This window comes from Vulpes lagopus, chromosome 15 (assembly GCF_018345385.1).
Source record: "Vulpes lagopus strain Blue_001 chromosome 15, ASM1834538v1, whole genome shotgun sequence".
In the NCBI taxonomy this organism is placed as follows: domain Eukaryota; kingdom Metazoa; phylum Chordata; class Mammalia; order Carnivora; family Canidae; genus Vulpes; species Vulpes lagopus.
Window position 1 is genome coordinate 23,019,726 of NC_054838.1, and position 24,892 is coordinate 23,044,617.

The 24,892-nt window shown below is 37.2% G+C and overlaps 1 protein-coding gene across 1 annotated transcript in view; it reads right to left on the minus strand.

The window, feature by feature from the left end:
- RRM1 (ribonucleotide reductase catalytic subunit M1) overlaps positions 1-23,841 on the minus strand; it is a 34,916-nt gene extending 11,075 nt beyond the window's left edge. Inside the window, exons 1-12 of the mRNA XM_041730577.1 lie at positions 23,495-23,841; positions 16,832-16,920; positions 14,483-14,660; positions 12,877-12,977; positions 11,331-11,390; positions 10,204-10,243; positions 9,794-9,956; positions 6,751-6,892; positions 4,959-5,042; positions 3,620-3,781; positions 2,971-3,050; positions 2,112-2,313 (exon numbers count right to left, since the gene is read on the minus strand). Of these exons, the coding sequence (XP_041586511.1) occupies positions 2,112-2,313; positions 2,971-3,050; positions 3,620-3,781; positions 4,959-5,042; positions 6,751-6,892; positions 9,794-9,956; positions 10,204-10,243; positions 11,331-11,390; positions 12,877-12,977; positions 14,483-14,660; positions 16,832-16,920; positions 23,495-23,513 (1,320 nt within the window). The 5' untranslated portion in view covers positions 23,514-23,841. The remainder of the gene's footprint in view (positions 1-2,111; positions 2,314-2,970; positions 3,051-3,619; positions 3,782-4,958; positions 5,043-6,750; positions 6,893-9,793; positions 9,957-10,203; positions 10,244-11,330; positions 11,391-12,876; positions 12,978-14,482; positions 14,661-16,831; positions 16,921-23,494) is intronic.
- Positions 23,842-24,892: the final 1,051 nt, after the last annotated feature.

Below are 24,892 nucleotides of genomic sequence, written 5' to 3' on the forward strand. Positions count from 1 at the left end.
CCACCTTCGGCCCAGGGCCTGATCCTGGAGACCGAAGATCAAATCCCATGCCGGGCTTCCGGCATGGAGCCTGCTTCTCCCTCTGCCTGTGTCTCTGCCTGTGTGTGTGTGTGTGTGTGTGTGTGTGTGTGTGTGTGTCTCATGAATAAATAAATAAAATCTTTGAAAAGAAAAAAGAAAAGGTTAGACAGCAAGCCATGTGACTATTTGGCGGGGGGGGGGAGCATTTTAACAAAGTAAAAGCATAAATCCTGAGGACAGAGTGTACTTGATATATCTGGAAATTATAGGGCGGGAGCACAGTGAGCAAGGAGGAAACTAACAGTAGATGAGATGGGCATGCCCAGTTGTGCATGAACTCAGAGCACTGTAGGAATTCTGGATGGAAATGAATAAAATACCGATACATATTACAACACAGATAAGCCTTGAAAACATGCTAAGTGAAATAAGCCTGATACAACAGACCACCATATCATATTATGTGATTCTGTTTATACAGAATGTCCACAAGAAGCAAATCCAGAGGCAGAAAACAGATTAAGAGTTGCCAGAGATGGGGAAGGAAGGCAACTGGCAAGCGACTGCTAATGGATACAAGGTTTCTTTCTGTGTTGATGGAAAGTGTTCTAGAATTAGATATTAATGATGGTTACACAACCTTGTGGATATACCAAAAAACATTGATATGTGCACTTAGAAGGATGAATTTTATGGTATGAGAATTATATTTCAATTTTAAAAAAGAATGAACAAACTCTGCATGGGACGGAAAGTCAAAGAGGAGTGCTGTGTGGAGGAATGATACGGTCTGATTTGTGTTTTAAGAGGGTCTCTATAGCATAATCTATCCAGTACAATAGTTACTTGAGAATGGAATATTTTCTCCAATAATGAATTATAAATTTCTAAAGGGCAGGGCCTGAGCCACAATCATTTTCATCCCAGAGCACTTGGTACAGTGCCTTACCTATAGCTAGTGCTCACTACTTCTGGCTAAATTAAACTGCAGTATGTTTAATTCACTTAATAATTTTCTTCCCCCACTTTTCATTTGTCATGTTTTTTAGGTCCTAGCAGATGGTATCTGCTCTTTCTTCCTCATCTCCATAGTTTACATCCAACATCCAAGCAGCCTGTCATCCAAAAACTATAATAATCTCCATAAGCTAACCTCCAACTTCCTTTCACAGCAAGACACTCAATTATTACCAGAAACAAGAACTATCCTTCACATCCCAGCCTTTTGAAGCTATTTTCCTTTTTGGAACTTATGAGGGCTTTCTACTCTGTGACATTTCACCTACTATCTCCCCTCCCCCAGCCATAGCCTATCTCTCCATATACCAAACCATAATGTATTTGCTCCATCAAAACAAACTTACTTGACATTCTCTGCATAAAACCTATTCCTGTCTCAGATCTGACAGGCTGTTCTTCCCAAATGGAAAGTTTTTTCATAAGATTAAACAACAACAACAACAAAAAACAAGTGGTGTGCCTGGGTGGCTCAGTTGGTTAAGCATATGCCTTTGGCTCAGGTCATGATCCCAAGGTCCTGGGATCGAGCCTTGTGTTGGGCTCTCTGCTCAGTGGGGAGTCTGCTTCTCCCCTTCCCTCTGCTCCTTGGCTCATGCTCAATCTCAAATAAATTAATACAATATTTTTTAAAAAGCAAACAAAGAAAACAAATCTACGTCCTATTTCTAGCCTTGCCTCTTCTGTGAATTGCTTTAAAGATTTGAGATTAGAATTTTACCTCACCATTTACTGAATGGACTCTCTACCTATTTACATACTTTAATTTGAATGAACATCCTGATACATTCTCTTGTGTTTGTCTTAACTGAACACTAAGAAAAGATTATTACAACAATGTGTGTGTTAAGAAAAAAGTGATAATCTTTTCCACATGGTTTAGACTGTAAGATATTTAAGGGCACAGATCACACGTGTTCTTTCCTTTGTCATCTTTATTTTAGTGCCTTCTACTTACAGCAAACTATGAAAACTCCCTTCCCCCTTCTCAAGCGAAATCAAATGAGGGATTCACAAATAATAACTGCCTAAAATTATTCTCTCAGGACTTGGGCAGAAGTTTGTCTACCTACCTCATCTTTGCTGGTATACTCTACTATTTCTGTGCACAGGTTGCTGCATTTGATCGTTCCCAAGTTCTGCTGGTTGCTTTTCCGATTACAGGAATCTTTGTAGAGCATGTACGGGGTACCTGTCTCTGTCTGAGACTCAATGATGGCATACCAAAGCTGTTGAGCTTTTACAACTTTGCGGACACGACCCTGTTTCTCATAACTGAAAGGCAAAGCTAATATTACTTTAAATATTCCCTAAGAAAAAAGTTGTAGACAACTTGAAGACACTAAGATATAAAATTATGAAAATTCTTAAATGTTTACTATGTTTTGCTAAGAGAGAAGGGGAAAGAAAAGGAATAGGATATTCATTTTACTGTGGCTAAAGCTACAGAGGAAAATCAGGCAGCTTTGGACCCATTTAGAATATACTCAAATCCCACTAAATCAACAATACTCTTCTTAAGGAAGGAATAACATGTAAAGTAGTTAAATCTACTACTGTGCTATTATTTAATGAACTACTGACACGTGTCCTAGCTGTTCTTGATTTCTGTGGGCAATATAAAGCATAACTAATTCAATCAAATGTACTGTATAACAAAACAAAATAACCCTTTACTTTCATTTTTATAAGTATCAATTAAAAACTAAAGCACCAAAGTAAGTCCCAAGTTTTAAGAAGGAAGATACAAACCAAATTTTGGTGAAGATTCAGGTAGCAAATCTGACCAAAATAAAATTATTAATTACATTCTCTCCTGCATATTTCTGAAGATTCCTAGAAACTGCCTAATGACTGATGTTTTGAAATTTGGATCCCCCAAATAAAAGAAACACATGGTTAAAAATTATTACTTTCATATTTTTACCATACCTTTCATATAGCTTTTCAAATTCCTCTCCCCAAACCTCATCCAATCCAGGACACTCATTTGGACACATCAAAGACCAGTCCTACAAAGGGAAGAACCCATAAGAGACTTCAAATAACCAACTTAGAGCAGCCCGGGTGGCTCAGTGGTTTAGCGCTGCCTCCAGCCCGGGGCGTGATCCTGGAGACCCAGGATCAAGTCCCGCATTGGGCTCCCTGCATGGAGACTGCTTCTCCCTCTGCCTGTGTCTCTGCCCCTCTCTCTCTCCTCAATGTGTTTCTCATGAATAAATAAAATCTTAAAAAAAAATAACCAACTGCATAGTCCATTAGGAATACTGCAAGGGATAAGATGGCTTCCATAGACTCTCTTGGAAATCTGCTATAGAATTAATCATTTTGGACTCAGGCTTAAACACCTAGTTCTGCCTATTTATACATGATCTTTTAAGTATTTTAGATCGGATAGCATCTGCTTCAGAGAATAAAAATCCAAGAGGGCAGGAATGGCATATCTTAAATTGTTTAAAGTGCCTTCTGTAGCATAACACATAGGTGAGCTCTTCCTAAGTTTGATTTAAGATGAAAGCTGATGAAAAAAGAAAGCTGATATGAATCAAGTTGTTCTTACCAAAAGGTACCTATTTCTCACCTGATTAGTCTCCACTCGTTTCATGAACAGATCTGGAATCCAAAGAGCAAAGAAAAGGTCCCTGGCACGCTGTTCTTCCTTTCCCGTGTTCTTCTTTAAATCAAGAAACTCAAAAATGTCTAAATGCCAAGGTTCCAGGTAAATAGCAAATGCCCCAGGTCGCTAAAGGCAAATAAATTCATCATTCTTTTCAGAAACAGAATCAAAGAAACTTTGTATTTTCCAAAGTACTTCTATATCTCCTTTGATCTTCACAATTAAGGAATTAAATAATACAAATAAAAATACTACAAATATAAGTAGTAATATTGTTCTTATAATTCTAGGAGTAAAAAAGAGCCAATTGATAAAAACAAGATGAAATAATTTGTTCAAAGTAACACAGTGAACCATAGATGGAACTTCCTTTTCAGCTGCCATATAGTTCACTTTTCATTATATAACAGGTATGCAAAACTTGCAGAAAATCACTTTAACCTTGACAATAGTTAAGTTGTGCTCTTATTAAAGATAAAGTGATATCTTAATAAGGTCTCCAATGATCATTTTTAAAGTCTATCAATGGAAATAAATAAATAAATAAATAAAGTCCATCAATGGAAATATATAAACTAACAGGTGATTAGTGTGCCTACATATCTGTTTGAGGCAGACTCAAATTGCAAATTATTCTGCTGTTAACACTGGGTAAATAACCTATTTTCTCAACTTTACTTCTCCCTCTGTGAAATAGGAAGAGTTTTGGTTTTGTTTTTTAAAGAGAAAGCTATAAGACTATTACAACCCTTTTTCAAGGTTAGGTATTAATAGAAGTCACAACTTTAGAAATTCTTTGCCAATAAACGGTCATATAAAAAAGCTGACTGGGGGGTGCCTGGCTGGCTCAGTCAGTGGAGCATGTGACTCTTGATCCTCAAGGTCATGCATTCAAGCCCCACATTGGGTATGGAGCCTACTTAAAAAAATAAAAAAATAAAAATAAGTAAATAAAAGCTGACTAGACAATTGGCTGCCTGGAACCAGGGATGAAGTATGTACAGGTGGAAGTGATGGGGTAATTAATCAAAGGTGCTTGAAGAAACATTCTGGGGTAATGGATATGGTTCTATATCCTTATTGGTATAGTAACTACACAAGTATGTTATATTTGTCAAAATCCATCAAACTCTACGCTTAAAAGTGTGTACACTTTTAAAATAAGTAAATACACTTCACTAAATTGATTTTAAAAGTGAAAAAGAGTAGTTAGAAATATACACAATAAATCATCTTATTTGAAGCATACATTATTAAAGATTTTTAGTTCTGATTTCCAGGACTTTCAAGTAACAGAACATACCTTGTTTCCACCTTGATCCACATATCGAGCTGTGTTATTATATACTCTCAGCATTGGTACAAGGCCATTGGAGTTGCCATTAGTCTGAAAGAGAGACCAAGAATAAAGCAATCTGGAGGAAAAAAGTGGGACTAAACAAGGAAAAGAATGAAATGGCTCAACAGCGAACAATAACTCTCTCCTAGTCTATACTAAGTTTTACTTGCTTTCTATCTCTCCTTTGCTTTGAAAACAGAATACTCAATATAAAATAAACAAAATGGGGGTGCCTGGGTGGCTCAGTCATTAAATGTCTTCAGCTCAAGTCATGATCCTGGGATCCTAGGATTAAGCCCCACATCAGGCTCCCTGCTCCAGTCTGCTTCTCCCTCTCACTCAGCCTGCCACTCCCCCTGCTTATACTCTCTCCATCAAACAAATAAAATCTTAAAAAAAACAAAAAACAAAAATGTTTTTCTCTAATTGTTGCTGTAATGTTGTTGCATCTCTAATTTACAATGAGATGTAACGTTACAAGTCAAAAAAATCTGAAATCAGGGTAGCTAAATTTAAACTCCATACCTTCTAATGGACATTATATAAGGATATACTTTGGGTAGAGTAAAAGCACTACTACAATGTCTTTTTCCCAAAAGAATTCAAGGCAACTCAGAGTAAGAATTATATACAACAGATAAAGACAATAAAGATAAATGGAGATTCTCAACAATAAATGGATTCTAGAATGAAAATAAGAAAATACTCGAGATGCCTGGGTGGCTCAGCAGTTGAGCATCTGCCTTTGGCTCAGGGCGTCCCGGGATCAAGTCCCACATGGGGCTCCCTGCATGGAGCCTGCTTCTCCCTCTGCCTCTGTCTCTGCCTTTCTCTCTGTTTCTCATGAATAAATAAAATCTTTAAAAAAAAAAAAAAAGGCAGAAGAAGAAAGAAAATAGAGACTCCTAAAACTACAAAGTATCTCATCAATTTATAAAATAATCCTAACTCCAAAGCAAGCCTAGAAAGATAAGTGAGCAATAGCTCACCCTACTATTATATCTAAGTGCTCTAAAACACTACATAATATAATAGTTTCCTTCTAGTCTCTAACTTTATTCTGTAGGGTTAGATCTTTTTTTCACATTATAGGTGAGGAAACAAACTCAGAGATGTAAAATAACTTCTGCTAGGCCGCACTACTGGAAAGTAGCAGAGACAGAATTTAAACCCCGGTCTTATCCAACATCCTTATCTTGACTCCCAATCAATAGTGAACTAGTAAAGGGCTAAATTCACATCATAAGATGCCAATGTTTAAAGCATGAGCCTTAAAGCATTAGAGCCTTAATATGTGGCTCTATCACATATTAAGTGACTGATCTCTTGAAGTAATTTTAATTTTCTCTGCCTCAGTTTCCTCACTTGTAAAATGAAGCCGATATTGCCTCTAACCACAAAGTCATTGTAAGGAGTGAAGTTCCTACTATGTGTCTCTAATGGTACCCATCTCCTACAGTTGTAGCAAGGATTAAATGAGTAACTCAGGTAAAAGTTTTATAATAGATTTAGCATATAGTAAGCAATCAATAAATGATAGCTGCTACTATTATTGCTAAAATAAATGTGAACTGCAAAATCTGGGCTAAAAAAAATCCTTCAGATCATCTAATATAAACCAGCAGCTAGAAATAAATAGTGAAATGACTGACTCTAAGTCACACAGCCAGCTAGCACTTATTAGAGACCCAGCAGACATGTTCTCAACCTGAATCCCTCTAGCCTACAATGTTTCAGTCATAAAACAGAAGCTTACCCCAGCAATGTAGCTGCCAGTAGCTCGAATGCAACTCACAGCAACACCAATTCCTCCAGCAGACTTGGAAATCAATGCACACTGCTTTAGAGTGTCATAAATGCCTTCAATACTATCATCTTTCATACTCAGAAGGAAACAGCTACAGGGGAAGAAAAAGTCACAATTCAGCAAGGAAATGAAACAAAGCAGAGAAACAAAATTAACTATGCACCCCAAAAACATTAAGTTGGGCAAATAAAGGATTTGAAGTTTACAAAATTCCTAGGTATTTTAGGGAAAAAAAATACTTTTACTGGATATGACACAAGACATATCAACGAATCATATTAATTTAAAAACACTTTGCTGCCCTTCCTACATGCTAAGCCTAGAGGGAAGTCTTACAATAAAGTATAAAATACTAATTTGACATGTTTATGAGACTGCAGATGTGCTTTATCATATTTTCTCATGCAAATTCCTAAGCATATATCACTAATAGGTCTTTCCAACCTATTAGTAAGGCAAAAAAAATTAAACATTTATGAAATAAGAAACATCTATCCCAATGGTCAACCAATTCTCTGATAGACCCTCCGAACTTCAGTTCCTTTTTTTTATAATAAATTTATTTTTTATTGGTGTTCAATTTGCCAACATACAGAATAACACCCAGTGCTCTTCCCGTCAAGTGCCTCCCTCAGTGCCCGTCACTCATTCACCCCCACCTCCCACCCTCCTCCCCTTCCACCACCCCTAGTTCGTTTCCCAGAGTTAGGAGTCTTTATGTTCTGTCTCCCTTTCTGGTATTTCCCACACATTTCTTCTCCCTTCCCTTATATTCCCTTTCACTATTATTTATATTCCCCAAATGAATGAGAACATATGATGTTTGTCCTTCTCCAATTGACTTATTTCACTCAGCATAATACCCTCCAGTTCCATCCACGTTGAAGCAAATGGTGGGTATTTGTCATTTCTAATGGCTGAGTAATACAGTTCCTTTACATCTTTTTTGACAAGCCCTCTGACTTGTGATTTGGATCTCATCCTGCTCCCTACCTCAGGAACCTCACTCTACCAAAAATCCTTTCACTATCTTGAATATACATCCACCCAAATGGATTCTATCCATTAACTTTTTCTATTAAATATGCTGGCACTGAGAAATATACAGGGAATAATATGACATATACTTTGTACTTACCATCTATTTCAAGAAAAGACACTACAAATATAGTCTAATTACAATCCCATACCATTCCATGCATTTCTACCTTCTTTTAGCATTTATATATGTTCGACATTTTTACATTTCTGGTTGTATATTTATTTATCCTTTTGCAATTTGCTTTTAATTCAATATTGTGTTAAGAGATTTTTTTCCTACTGATACATGTCACTCTCAATTTACTTTCATTGATATAAGCTGTTCCACTGTATGACTATACCAATATTATCTGTCCATTTGCCTGTCAATGGACATTTGGATTATTTCCAATTTGTTTGGTATTCTAAACAATGTTGCTGTGGAAATTCTTGAACATCTTTTGGTGCTTGGGTCTAAGGATTTCTGTAGAATAAAAACCGAGGAGGGGAATTCCTGGGTCAAAAAATATGCATTTTACTATAGATTCTCCAAAGTGAATGGATAAGTATAGTCACCTAGCAATGTATGAGAGTTCCCTGTGTTCTGCATGCTTAGCAACACTTGGTATTATCAGCCTTTTAATTTTTATCAGTCTGATAGATATGAAATATCTCATTATGATGTTACTTTCCTAATTACTAACAGTAATTTCCTAATTACTAGGAAATTTCCTAATTACTTTCCTAATTACTAACAGTTTATCATCTCACATGTTTATTGACAGTCAAGTTTCTTCTGTGAATTATTTCTTTATATCCTTTGCCCAGGTTCCTATTTATTAGTTTTGTGTCTTTTTCTTATAATCCCTTGACAGTTAATACACATTGCCAATATCTTCTCTAGGTCTGAAACTTGATTTTCCACTTTGTTTTTGGTTCACAGAAGTTTTTAATTATAATGTAGTCAATTTTTCCTTAATGCTTTTTTGTCTATTATAACTATTTTAAGATATCCTTCGCCACTCTGAGATCATATATATTCTATTAAAATGTAGGCCAAAGTATTAATTTCCTATGTAAAAATCATATCATCTGTGAATCACAGTTTTGTTCCCTCATTTACAAGCCTTTTTTTTTCTTACCTTACAATGCCATCTCAAGCATCTACTACATTGCTGAAAACAGAGGTGTTTTTAGTGGATATTTCTAAAAATTAAGAAAGTTATTTTCTGTATCTATTTTGTTAAATTTTTTTTATGAAAGAGTATTTGATGGAGTATAAAATGTTAGTGCAATGGATTACATTAATGCAGTTTTTGCATTAGCAAAACATTTGACATTAGCATATCTTTGAATTCCTGGATACACTAATATTGCTAAGGGGTATTTTTTTTTTTAAATATTACTAGATTCTGTTTCAGTGTTCCCTTTCTCAGAAAATGGTATCACCATTAATCCTATTACTCTACCCATAAACTTAGGAACCATCCTTGACCCAAATCAAAAACATTACCAAATTCTGTCAATTTTACCTCCTAAATACCTCCTGAATCTGTCCACTCTCTCAATCTCTACTTCACTTCCCTAATCCAAAAGTACAGACTATTTAGAGAGTCCTGTAATTAGTTTTTGGTATTTGTTTTTAAAACAATGTTATTGAGATATAGTTCACATAACACACAATTCCCCACTTAAAGCGTATAATGAACAGCTTTTAGTATATTCAGAGAGTTGTGCAAATATCATCACAGTGAACTTTAGAAAATTTCATTATCAGCATTTGTTTCTCCAATTCATTTATGATACTGCAGATCTTTCCAGGATGCAAATCTCATTTGATAAGAACAGGAGTGATTCAATGTTCATTAAATTAATGTTTATGTGATTAACTGCCTCATTTCTTCAGGTCAAGGTCTATCTCCCTAATCAAAACCATTTCAGAATATTAAAAATGACTAGTGATGAAACATACCTAGAAAGCTGTGGGCGGTTGGTACCAGCATTAAACAGAGTGGGAGAGGCATGGGTAAACCACTTCTCAGAAAGAAGGTTGTATGTTTCAATAGCAGCATCAATATCTTCTTCGTGAATCCCCACAGACACTCTCATCAACATATGCTGTGGTCTTTCTGCCACTAAAAACAAAAGGAGTTTCAAATGATGGGATGTTAGAAAAACTAGGCTGAGACATGCACTTGAGTCAAAAAGGAATACCAAAAGATAATTTAAAAAGCTTTCTACCAATAAGCACCAACAATTATTCATAAGCCAAACCTAAAGTTAAAAATGTTAGCATTTAAATAGAAATGTTAAGGCTAATAACTCAGAGCTCTATATTCAATATAAAGAATAGAAAACATAACAAACATGTTCGTTTCTCACCTTTTCCATTGATCTTCAACAAATAGGACCGCTCCAGTGTCTAGAAAAAGCAAAGCAACCAAAACACTTCCAGAGCATAGTTTTTAAAGACACAATGGATATATCTTTCATAATAAGGCAATCTATTTTTTTTAAAGATTAAATTTACTTATTTGAGAGAAAAAGAGACAGAGAGCACCTAAGAGGGAGAGTCAACCCGAGCAGGGGGCGGGGAAGGGCAGAGGAGAAGCAGGCTCCTCGCTTGACTTGAGCAGGGAGCCAGACATGGTGCTCGATCCCAGAACCCCAAGGATCATGACCTGAGACAAAGGCAAATGCTTAATGGACTGAGCCACCCAGGAGCCCCAAAGCAATTTATTTACATATTCTCAGTTTTTATATAATTTTAAATGAAAAGAACAGCCTATTTACTCTTACTGGCTTCAGTCTGGAACATTATTGGTTGGCTGTTTTTTTGGAAAAGACTACATGAAAATTCCTGGAAAAAGCCAGCTCTGTATTAATGTGTATAATGTTAACTGCAGAAGTTGTGGTATTTATCATCATCGTCGTCTTCATGGTTAATACTTACGAAGTGCTATTCTAAGGCTAGGCACCGATATAAGCAACACAAACACACATACACATACTCATTTAATTCTCAAGAGAATGTGTTATTGTAATTTTATTATTATTATCCCCATTCTAAAGATGAGGAAACTGAAGCACGGAGAGACTGAGTAACTTGCTAATAAGAGCAGAGATTTGAACCAGGATGGTCTGACAACATTCATGTTCTCAATCACACTATACAATATTGTTTATCAACACAAAAGTACCTTAAAAAGTATTTTGCACATAGTAGGGATTGAATATATAATTGTTACATAAACAGAAAAATATGGAATAATTCTAACAAAGTATCTACATAACTTCTCAGTTATGGAGTAGTATTTGAAAAATTCAAAAATCGCAAATGCATCAAGCTATCTTTCCTTAATTGAAACAACCACACCACCTTAACCTAATCCCTGCCTGAGGACCATCCAGACTCCCAAACTTACTGCCTTTATATCACTAAAACATAACAAAAATCTGTATTTCCTGATTTAAGGAGGAATTCCCACTTATTAAAACCCATTATTTACCTTAAATCCAAAGTAATTGTAAGAGAAATCTCGGTCATAGATAATGGCAGAGTTCAGGCGCTGACAGAGGTAAAACAAAACAAAAAAACCCATAATTAAGATAATTAGATTTATTTTCACAAAATCTGATCTTATAGGCCTGACTCCAGAACTAAAATTGATACAGGATATAAAAGAGATTAACACTACTAGACTAGAAATTTATATCTATCACTAAGGAAAATAAAATAGTACATAAATTAAATTAGGTTTAAAACATTTATATTAAAAGACTAGAAGAGAACATATAAATGTAAGCTGTATATAAGTAAAAATATTAATGTGGTTTTCCAAACTTTCCTCATTATGCTTACAGTTCATCTCTAATTAAGGAAGGAAAGAACTAAACACAAGAGGGATCATATTATCCTTAAACATGTCTTTAGACTACCTGTTAATCTAAAGGTATTGGTACCACATATTTATTAATACATATTTTTATTTTAAAATTAGCCCATTTTAAACTGCATGTAACAATAAATATGATAAACAATGACAGAAGGTAGGATTACATCAATTCTAAGGCTCTTCAAAAAAAAAAAAACTTTAACAAGTTTTAAACAAACTAGTGTTATCATGAGATTTATAGCAGAACTGGTCATTGTTACAGAGTTTTTCTTGGCTATAAAGCTGTTTAGAGGAAAACAAAAATAATCTGGTACAAATAAACACTTTGGATAGAAAAAAATGGAGTTAGTTTTATTTTTCAAAATACTGACAGTGTTTCTATGTAATGATCATGTCTACTAATTTTTTTTTTTTTTTACAAAATTTTTGAATGCACATACTCTTTGGCTAAGCAACTTCACTGAAGGGAATTATCTTACTGATATACTCATCTATGAGCAAAGCACATGCTATACAAGGATATTCACTGCAGCAAAAAATGCAAAACAGATATTCATCAATAGAACAATTCTTATGCATATGTACAATGACAATATAAAATGGAAGGCCATAAAAAAAATGGAAGGCAAAGAAAAATAAAATAAATAAAATAAAATAAAATAAAATAAAATAAAATAAAATAAAATAAAATAAATAAAATAAAAATAAAATAAAATAAATAAAATAAAATAAAATAAAATAAAATAAAATAAAATGGAAGGCCATGCAGCCATTAGAAAGAACAGGGTAAATTCATAAATGCTGATATATAAAAAATAAAAATAAATGTTGATATAGAACTACCTCCAAGGTAAACATGTAGGTGAAAAAAGTATTAGCAAAAACGGTAGGCATAGTACACTACCACTAAAAGGAAAAATATACATGTACATATATATAAACACACACACATATTATAGAACAACTCTAGAAAAATAAATTTAAATATGATAAAACATTCTTGCCCTAGAAAGGAAAAGTAGGATTCAGCAAGGCAGAATTACTTTTTTACCTATACCATTTGTAGTGTTTAAATTTTTTAAAATGTGCTTGTTGCTTAAAAAAAAAAAAAAAAAAGAATCTGTAAAAAAATTTTTCACCAGAAAAGCATTATACATACATCTTTATTGGCCAAAACAATATCCAGTGTTGACTTGGCCACCATGGGAGAATGTCTGCCATTATGTGGATTTATGTAATTGTAGAGATCTTCCATCACATCTAAAAGATTTTTTGAATAAATAAATAAATGTCAGAATCACTTAACAGCAAATTCAATCCTCAGATAATACTCTAAAACCCTTTTTATCATGCCAACCTATCTCATTACCTACCATAGAAAGCGCTCAATAACCATATACATGTTGAAAAAATACATAATAATGCCTCAGTTAAGGAAACAATCTTCCAGAGTTAAACATAGCCTCTTCTAATTTAAAAAAGATTTCCCAATGATTCTGATGACCAACCCCATTGAGAATTATTGGTTGAAAATAAATAAAAGTAGAAATCATTATCTCAATAGTTTTTTTATCTCAAAGGAATAAAAACTCAATTTTGAATTTATAATCTATCATCCCAAGCATTTTATTTCTATAATCACAGTTAATAAGCTCTCCCTCTCTGTTCTTTTTCAAGACATCATAGCAGAGGTATATGTAAATGTAGGCAGTCCACATTTACATATAACTTATATATGCACACATAATACAGGCATTTTGATTGGGACTATCTTAAATCTATACATCAATTTTTAACCAATATATCTACAATAAATCCAATGAGGGACGCCTGGGTGACTCAGTCAGTTAAGTTTCTGCCTTCAGCTCAGATCATGATCCCAACATCATGGGACAAAGTCCAGTATTGGGGTGGGGGAGAGGGTGTCCAGTATTGGGGTGGGGAGAGGATGTCCCTGCTCAGCAGGAGTCAGCTTCTCCCTCTGACTTTCCCCCTGTTTGTGTTCTCCCTCTCAAAAATAAATAATCTTTTTTTAAAAAGTAATAAATAAATCTAATGAAGAGGGTGATATAATGTTTGAGCCCCACATAATAGATCTGGAATTGACAGCCCAAAGATTTCTAATCTCAGTCTACCAGTTGACTTTTCATATATCACTTGTTACATAGTGATCAAATTATTTAACTGTCCTTTGCTCGCATTCCCTGAACTGTAAAATTGGAGTGATGGTATGAAGTGCTTGCTAATGATGCCAAAAGACATTTTGTTCAACCCAGAACTTGCCAGTAAATATTACTCATTTTTCCAACCACACTACCATCAACCACCTAAAGGTAGGCTTAAAAAAGAAAGAAAAGGATCCACTGACTCATGCAGCAAGTAAGCAGCATAGAGAAACAAGAAGTTCCAGTCCCCCTCTCTGCCACTAACTTGCACATTTTTTTTAAACATTTTATTTATTTATTCATGAGAGACACAGAGAGAAAGGCAGAGACATGGGCAGAGGGAAAAGCAGGCTCCCTGTGGGGAGCATGATGCGGGACTTGATCCCAGGACCCCAGGATCACACCTGAGCCAAAGGCAGATGCTCAACCACTAAGCCACTCAGATGCCCCTCATTTGCACATTTTTAAAATAAGATGTTAACTTTTCTTTTTTTCTTTTTTTTTTAATTTTTTTTAGATGTTAACTTTTCTTTTGAAATTTAAGGTTTCATTTGAATAGCCTCATACATTTTCTGAGAATTCTTTTTCCTCCAGACTCACCACTGAACACTTTCTTTGTTTCTTTGTGCAAGTTGGAGACGGCAATCCTTGCTGCCAGGATGGCATAGTCAGGATGCTTAGTCGTCAAGGTTGCAGCTGTCTCAGCAGCCAAAGTATCCAGTTCCACAGTAGTGACCCCACTGTATAAGCCTTGGATTACTTTCATGGTGATCTGAGCCTATAAAAGCAAAACCAAGAACTACTTGAGCTTCCCCAAGGACCACTAGCCTCCTTAAGAGATCAATGAAGAAAACAATCAAATCAAATTTATTATCAACACAAAACAGACAACTTCCTCTTCTGAAAAATTATCTTGCAGAATGTTGTACTTTGGGAAACTTAGTAATGAGAACTCATAAACCAATAGAGCCACTAGGAAATACATACTACATATGCAATGAAGAGGGGTCATCAAACAAACAGAAACCCTAGTATAGCTTCCATAAAGAGTAATGGCCTCAGGAAAATAGCTAAAAACAAACCAGTGATTTTCTTAGTATTTCCTCATCTTTCACTCAAATTCTCCCTCTGTGATTAGGGTTTGAGCTACAAACTTACCCATTTCCTGCCAATTCTACCTAAGGACCAGTCTGAGAAAGCAAATGAATCAAACTTTAATCATTCCGATTAAAAGAGATGAAGGTGTAAATCATTTAATGACTACTCTTAGCACTTCACATGATACAAAGTAGCTCAATTTTCACTGACATCTCAGTTGCCATATGAGATGGGTATTATTACCATCACCACTTTACGTGAGAAACCAAGGCTCAGGATACTGGGGCTTGCCCACAGTTACTAAGACTCCTACTCCACGTCCCATTCAACCTCACTACATTTCACTGTTTTCCAGACCATATTGTAAGAGGTTCTTCTTTTTAAAAGACATAATGCATAAATTATTATATACATTTTTAAGAAAAACAAAATTTGGTGTATTTACTGAATCTTTAAAAGACACCATAATTCAACAGAAAAATCAATGCACTTCCCAGGTGACCAAAGCATGCCCCCTTCAAAAGTGTGTGTGTGTGTGTGTGTGTATTACTAATTTATAATCTATTCTACTTATATTATACCTAAGCCCACACTCCTGATCACTTTCTTCTCAGATCCAAGAGATAAGTTATGTTCAGTAAAAGAGTAGAGAAGTCTTCTGAATAGTTTCTGGTGCTACATGGCAAGTAATCAGAACTCAGGGTAAAATAACAAGTCATCTGTGTATGTCACTCCCCTTCTCTTTGAACCTTTATCTCTAAAACAGGAAGATGAAATAGGATGATATCTCAGATTCATTCCAATTCTACCATTCTACTATTCTAATTATTGTTTAGAATTCCTAAATATAAAAATAAAATATAAATATATTTTATTTATATTCCTAAATATAAGAGAGAATTTATAATAAGCATATTTTAAACAACTTTAAAATTATTTCCTTTTGAACACTTTGGTCAATTCAATATTTACCAAGTATCTAATTACATACATGCCAAGCATCGCAGATATCACAAGAATATGACACCGCCCACCCTTGATTCTAGGTGAGGACAGAGACATATAATTAATTTCCATATCATGTGATTAATGCTGGGAAGTCAGCACAAGTGCCAGAGCAGTACAGATAAAACACCTAAATAAGGCTTGGGCAATACGAACAGGTTTGAAAAAAGGGTTCTTAGAGACTCCACTTCGAAGATCATTTTGGAAGCTAGGTGTAAGATGTATCTGAAAAGGGCAAGATTGGAGGAAGACCAGGAGGACACTTTACAGACCACTAGAGACAGCAGTCCAGATTAGAAATGATGAGGGTCTAGAGTAGGGGAGTTACAAAAAATAATGAGAAAAAGAGCAACTTGCTTCTGAATAGTTCTCCTTAATTTAAATGTTGTCAATTAAATCTACTTCATATTATTTAAATGTATTCTTTCTACGTAGATAACAAAAAGGCAAATTTTAAACCAGTTCCTATACAAATGACCACAACTCCAAAACAGCTTTTCTACAGGCTTTTCCACCTATGAATAAGATGAAATGTTAAGTTTTCCTCTTTGCACTCTGATAATTTTTTTTTATAATTCTCTGAAAAATTTTTTTTCATAGTTCTCTGAAAAGAACAGGACCAAAAGTTACAAAACAAGTTTTGTTTTGGTTTGTTTTAGAAAATAAGTTTTAAGCAATGAATTCACATTTTATATTCAAGGCTATAACCAAAATACCAAATCCAAATGTCTAGCAAGTGAATGATAAGAGATAAGAGACTAGTAAAAGAATCACATGAAACGAGGTTTAAATATAAACCATATTAATAAATAAATGAACGAATGAATGAATACCATATTTACTTACAGGATCAACAAAATCCATATTAAGTCCATAACATAGCTTCTGGATTCGAGATGTAATTTTGTCGAACATAACCCGCTCTTGGCGGCCATCTGAAGAATCAAACCATGCAATTCATGTTAGCACTCATTAAGATAAGAATGTCAAAGAATCAAAGGTAATCAAAAGTAATAAACTTTTAAAATTGACTAACATAAGATGCTATTTCACTGATTAAAGATTCAGACCCCAACAGATTCATCAAGAAATTATTTTTATATCAAAAAGTAGGGATTCTATACAGAAAATCTTCCCTTCTTCCCTTACATTATATATAAATCAGTTGGATTCTTGCTTCTAAGTGTTTCTCCCTTTGTCCCACATGGCAGCCAGTTACTTTTTAAAACTTCAGTCAAAATCATTTCATTATCCCCTTCAAGTGGTTTATCATCTCCTTCAGAATAAAAGTCAAAATCATTAAATATTCCATAGAATCCTACACAATCTGTCCCGTGTACCCCTTCCCCAACTTTAACTCCTGCTTTCCTACCTTCTTCACTTCGTCTACCCTGGCAACCCTGGCCTCCTGACTATCTATACTCCTTTAGGTCTTTGGTCAATGTTATCTTCTCAAAGAGCCTTCCCTAATCACCCTATTTTAAACTGCAATGCCCCAAACACAGCCTTGCTCTTCTTATCCTCATCCTTCTTCTGCTTTATTTTTCTCTATAGCACTTCGTATATCATCTGACATACTATATACTTTACTTATGTATTTGTTTACTGTGTGAGTCTCCCTACTCATCCACTAGCATATAACTTCCAGAAGGAAAAAGATTTTTGCATGTTTTATTTACCAATATTCCCCAGTGCCAAGACCAAGAACTAAGTCTTAGCCCACAGTAGGAACTCAAATATTTACAAAATGTTAAATGATTTAAAACCTGTCTCCATTCTAACACCTTCAAGATAGATTTGGCTCACATACTCTTCTAGGGCAATTAATGATTTTGAACGTACCTCACACCATGTAAAGAAGTATTCTTTTTTACTTTTTAATTTTATTTATTAGAGAGGGGGGATAAGGTAACTGGGTTATGGGCACTAAGGAGGGCACTTGATGGGATAAGCAACAGGTGTTATATTCTATGTTGGCAAATTGAATTTTAATAAAATATTAAAAATAAATAAATAAAATTTGTATATATTTATTTTAGAGAGACAGAGAGAGCATGAGCAAGGGAGGGGCAGAGAGGGAGAGAGAGAATCCCAAGCAGACTCCATACTGAGCACAGAGCCTGATGCAAGGCTCAATCCCAGGATCCTGAGATCATGACCTGAGCCAAAATCAAGAGTTGGATGCTTAATCAACTGAACCACCCAGGTGCCCCAAGAAGTACTTCTATATATAATCCAAGACAATTTTCCAGAGACAACGTCTTAGTTTCTGTTCAGTTTCTTTGCAACCTCTTAGTTTTCATATTTTGGGGATATGGTAAGCAAATACATGTTGACCTTATCTAGTTAGTCCTTTTACAGTTCTGTACTTTGAACGTATTCCTCTTTGTCTTTCCAAAGTCCTATTATTCTTAGTTTAACTTCAGTAGTAGCTCATCCAACCTTTATTTATTTACTCCTACCAAGAATAACAGATATAACCAACCAGTAAATAGCTTGTCTTAGGCAAGCCACATAATATGATCAGTCATTACAGATCGTCACTTACAGAATGGGGATAATTATCATATCTCTTCTTCTTCAGTTTACTGTGACAACAAAATGAGATAAGCTAAAAAGTGTTTTTGTCTTAAAAACTTTCATATAATTACAACTATTGTATCTCATTTTTAAAAAGCTGCTCTTATTGGGAAAACATCAAACACAGTATCTGTGATACACAAAAGGCTAAATGTTTATCTCTTTGTCCCTCCAATCTTTTCTAACTAGTAACTAAAGGACATGTTAAATATGTGTTTACACTTGGCTTTCTCATTCACATCTGTATGTTGAAACTTAGCTCAGTGGCTGTCTGAAGAATAAATCAATCCTAAAACATCACTACTAACCTATCATCAATAAAACAAGTTACTTTTTCTTCTGCATGGATATATGACCACTAAAACAGCCCTTCTCTTTCTGATCATTATTTTGACCTCCCCTTCTGACCAGACTCACATATCCAGTGTTACTCTGCAACAGAGTAAATTTACTGGCTCTCCCTGGGACTGTCCCTTCAACGCTCTACCAACTGACTGACTAAGCTGACAGGTGACCAATAAGGCAATATTAGCAAACAGATCTTGTAGCTGCCACATTAATCAGGAAACTGACAAAAAGTACAACAGCAATTATATTAACTTGCACTGGAAGGGGGAGGCAGACTAGTGGTCTAAGGGACCATTCTCTAGACTATCATTCCATTTGGTGAACTCTGCAACCAAATGGTGATGCTGACTTCATCACATCATTAATCCCTGCCTCCTGCTGCCTACATTATCCTCTTCTCTCAAGCAAAGTCTTCCTTAATTTGGACCCCTATCACCTCTTCACCTGTTCCCTGTGAAATATCAAGTCCCAATATGGCCTCCCATCCCCATATCCACATCAATGCCTGGACCTTGCTCTGCCTAAAAGTACCTCTTTCACCTTTCCATACATCTAACTCCTACTTAATCTCTAACTCTCATCACATCCACAAGACCTGCCCCAAGCACTCTAACTCAAACTGACCTCTTCCTCTTCTGAAATCCTCCAGAATACTAATTGTCTGATTTCCTCTTATATAAACTGCCTTCTCTAAGTCTCTTCAGCAAGACTTTGCCAATACCGTAAGACCAAGGATATCCCTCTTCTACAAGTTATGAACTTTCCATCCCCTCTACCTGGAAGGTTCAGCCCACAAATCTTCACATAGCTGGCCCCTAATATTATTCAGAGCTCAGCTCAAATGGCAGCTCTAGAGGGTATTCCCTATCTAATCCTAGATCACTTTCTCAATCACTTTTATTATCAGCTTGTCATCATCTCCCTAATCACTATCTGAAATTAATTGATTCTTAGGTATACTTGTTTTTTTTCTTACATTTTTATTTTTTTTATTTTTTTTAATAATAAATTTATTTTTTATTGGTGTTCAATTTGCCAACATACAGAATAACACCCAGTACTCATCCTGTCAAGTGCCCCCATCAGTGCCCATCACTGATTCACCTCCCCCCTCCTCCCCTTCCACCAACCCTAGTTCGTTTCCCAGAGTTAGGAGTCTTTATGTTCTGTCTCCCTTTCTGATATTTCCTACCCATTTCTTCTCCCTTCCCTTCTATTCCCTTTCACTATTATTTATATTCCCAAAATGAATGAGAACATATAGTTTGTCCTTGGTTTACTTGTTTCTTATGTATACTTACCATTCTCACCCACACAAGAATGTAAACTCCATGAGAAAAGGGATTTTAGTTTGCTTTGTTCATTGCTGTAATCTCTAGTACCTAAAACAGTTCCTGGCACAAAGAAGTACTAAATAAACACTTTCTGAATAACTGAATGAATGGCTCCTATAGCCTTTACTTTATCTATCAGAGTATTTATCATACTTTATTTTTTTATCATACTTTATTATATTAGGTTTTCAAATGTGTCTATCTTTCACAATTAAGATCTTTGAAAACAGAACCATGTTTGCCTTCTCACCATTGTTTCTCAGTGCCAGCAGAATATCCACACAGATTTGTAAAATAATACACTGGGCTACAAAGGGGATTAGGAAAAAAAGTAGGGAAGGAGATAAGGGAAAAGAGATGAAGGGCTAGAGAACAGATTTGGAATACAAGAGAGAATCAAAGTACAAAGAGATGCTTTAAAAGGAATTATTTTGAAAATGGCTGTTTCATTTTATAAAAATTTATACAACATACACTGGTGTGTTCTCAGTCCTGATGTAAGATGTGATTTTTACTCTGGGTTACAACCCAAAGTTTTGAAAACCATATACTATATTCCAAAGCACACTTTACAACTCGGTCAGCTATACTTCATTTATTGCAATGGTTTAACCTTAATCTCCTTGAGCAATACTCTTCTATTAGGAAAAATAGCTGAAGATAGCAAGAGAAAAACTCACCTACTATTTCCTTCTGTTATCTAACAATTTCCGTATGTATTATTCCTAAATCTCTAATAATCCTAAAATCTCTGAAGATGGAACTGGGTTCTTCCTCTATTATTTCCCTCAAACTGCTTAGCAAGAAAAAAGTACATTCAGTAAGTAGAGTAATATCCCCTTAGAGGCAGAGGATACATTCCAAGACCCCCAATGTGTGCCTGAAATCACAGAAAGTACTAAACCCTATATATACTTTTTTCCCTATACATACATACCTATGATAAAGTTTAAGAGATAAATAATAAATAATGAAATAGAACTATTATAACTATATATTATAATAAAAGTTATATAAATGTGGTCTTTCTCTCAAACTATCTTGTGGTACTGTATTCACCCTTCTTGTGATGATGTGAGATGACACAATGTCTATGTGATGACACAAAGTGAGGTGAAAGATGTAGGCACTGTGATGTAGTTATTAGGCTACCATTGACCTGCTGACAATACTCAAGAGGATCATCTGCTTCCGGATCGCAGTTGTCCAGGTAACTGAAACAGTGGAAAGCAAAACCCTGAGTAAGTGGGGGAAGACTAAGGTACAAGTTAGATTGACTGCCCATTGCCCTCCTGGATAATTACATTAACATTAACAAAAATGACAGTAGCTAGTCTGCTACTCACTGGCATGCCAAAAATGAAACAGAAAAGCCCTGAGCACATTAAAAATTAAAAATAAGGGGCACCTGGGTGGCTCAGTTGGTTAAGTATCTGCCAGGGTCCTGGGCTGGAGCCCCACTTTGGGCTCCCTGTTCAGCAAGGAGTCTGCTTCTCTCTCTCCCCCTGCCCCTCTTCCCCACTTGTGCTATTTCCCTCACACTTTCTGTCTCAAATAAATAAATAAAATCTTTTAAAACTTTTTTTCAAAAATGAAATAAATTCAAGCACAACTTTGTATATTAACAAGCCGTGCTGAATGCTATTGTCAGAATCCAGCAGAGAATCATCTGGTTCAAATTATGTTCTCTGAAGGAATGAGTTACAAAATATGCCTTGCCTTTTGGAGCTTGTAGTAGGCAGTACTTTTTAAACTATGGTATTTCAAAGTGGACCCCAAAATTAAAAGTACAACACAGGTGCGTTACCTACTCCAGTAATTTAAGTTCACAAGTTTTCAATTAATATTTGTTACAGACTGATCATAAGGGAATCCTCATCCTTCCGTACTTTTTTTCTAAAAAAACTAGATGCTCATCTCAACCACAGGAATGGACCAATAAAAGTGTACTATGTATTCCGGTCTTTTGGTCTCATCAGCTAAAACGGAGGACTAGGGAAATTCAGAGAATGATGTCCTTAAGATACTAAAAACTGGGAAAGGGGCCATCACTGTCCATTTCTTCACCTCTTGGCTCTTATTAAACTACCTGGACAAAACCAAATCAACCACCTGCCTACCGATAGCATTCATTATGTCCTATATTTTAAAATAACTGTTCTTGTTCATTCTTTGAATTCCTATTCACGGCAAGTCCAATGCTAAGTGTGGGCATAAAGTCCCCACCTTTGAAATACTCACAGCCTAGAGGATGAAACATCCAGTCAGTCAACCAGTACTAAGTGCCCACAATTTCGAAGTAACTTTATTGCTTTAACAGAGGCAAGTAGAATCAAGTCAAAATTTGTTCAGACCTGCCTCATACGGTTCTCTGCTAAATGTACGTTTTGCTCCTGTTTTTCCAATCTGATTAGACCTTTTGCCAAGGCAGGGACTGTCTCCTCTTATAACTTCCCATTGCCAAGCAAAGGCCTGGCACAAAAAGGAGGAACTCGCGAAGACTAATGGGAATTAGCTGCTGAGGAAGAATACAAGTCCTTGGCTCTTCCGAGCTCCCATCCTGTCAGACGTGGTCTGCGCCTCCCCACCGAGGATTCTGTATGGGTAGTCCCAGTCCCAAACTCCTCTGGGACCACTCCTGGGGCAGAGGGCAACACATCTCCTACAAAGGGCAAATTCCAGGGATGCCTGGGTCTAAGATCCGTTCTTTTTCACCCCCATAAAAGAGATCAGGAAATTGACAGGGGCCCGCGCAGGGCAGAGTCCCTTCTTCCTGGCTCCTCCCCGACCCTGGACAGGTCAGCAGCCCCAGGCTTTTCCAGTACACTCCGAGGCTAGCCACGGGTTCGAACACTGGCCTCACCATCGACTAACTGGGTGGCCTCGCGTCAGTCACCGAACGTCTCTGCACTTCAGCTTCTTCACCTGACAAGCGGAGCTAATAAATACTGCCCGGAAAGTGCTCGGCGCACTAGCGGGTAACTACTCGATAACGGGCAGGTATTACTCTTTTGAAAGGCGGCAGGATGACCAAGCCGCGGGGGCTCACAGCGAAGGCCGGCTGGGGGACGGGAGGGTGAGACTGACGCAAGCCAGAGGCCGAGCTGGCTTGACAGGGCGGGAAGCCGCGGCGGTCCGAGCGGGAAGCCGAAGCGGCGGCGGGCGCGGCCAACTGCGAGGGCGGCGGCAGCCCCGCGACCCTTTACCTGCTCCCCACTGACCCGCCGCCCCCTCCCCGGCCTCTCACCTCGCTTGATCACGTGCATCGCGGCTAGTGGCTGAGGCGCTGAGGGAATCGAGACGGGGCTGCAATTCGGAGGCGCCGGCGGGATCGAGAAGGTGCTAGAGTGCGAAGGGTCCGGTTCCCGGGGGTGCTCAGGTGCAAGGACTGATTTGGGGGCCAGAGGGCACTTTCCTCCACCGAGCGGAGGCGCGACAATCCGAATCCCCTTCCCGCTCCCGCCACCCGAGACGCAAAAGCCGCGCAAAAGCGGCGCGACGGAGCTCGAATGACGTTACCCGACGCCGCCAGCGCCTCGGCCCGTGGGCAGGGCTAGCATAGCCCCAAATCGGCCGAACCCCGTAGCCGCCATGTTGAGTATGGGCAGAGCCCTGGAAACTGCCTTTCTCGCGGCCACATTGGGTGTGGGCCACGCCCGGCGGGAACGCGGTTCTCCTGCCTCCATATTTAGTGTGGGCAAAGCCGAATCTGGGTCCTGAAGCCGGCGCTGCGCGCAGAGCCCGCCTGGCCTGGCCCCGCCCCTCTATTTGGCGCGCCCCTGCATGAGTCGACTCGGGTGTTTCTGGAATCCATACCCAGCCATCCAAAACCCTTTCTTGTCTTGACGACTGTTAAAATGTAATGACCCGACTGCTATCCAGTGTGGGCTGAGGCCTGCGATTCATTAGCTGGAGGCAGCCGGGAGCACCACGCTCCTAGATAGGAGCAGATCTGGCCCTCAGTCCTTGAAAGAGAGCCTTGCTAGGCCAGGGGCGTTGGATTTTACCCCGGCGGATGGGAGCTCTGGGAGAGTTTTGGGCACGGCAGGGCCATGACCCATTTGCTTTTATAACTCTCCGGTGGATGGTTAGCAATTAGGCCTTGTGGACGCAGAATGGAGAGTGCTTGGTGAGTGAATGTGGGGGGTAGGAATAGGTAAAAGACGTAATATGCAAGAGTGATGTACAAGCTTCTGATCTGGGCTACACAAACTGATTTTTTTTTTTTTTTTTTTTTTTTTTGGTTTTCACACAAACTGATTTTTATGAAAGCTCATGTGGCCTCTCTCCCTAGGTGTGCCCTCAAGCTCCCTGTGAAGTGATTCTAAAAGTCACGGGTGACAGGCAAAGCCATAGTAGAGATAGGTTAAGGAAAGCCCAAAGATGGGGTAGCCAGATTTAGCAAACAAAAATAATGTGTCCCAAATGCTGCAGGGACATAATTACACTAAAAAAGTTACTAGTTATGAGAAATTCAAGTTTAACCAGGCAAGCATCCTGCATTTCAATTGGCTGCCCTCTCCAGAGAGCTTTTGGGTGTGTGTGGTAGAGTTACAGTGTTTTCCTTGGCCAAGGAGAAACAGGCTCTTCTTTATCCTGTCTGCTATGCCACAAAGAACACCATGAGAGTCAAAGCCAGCAGAGG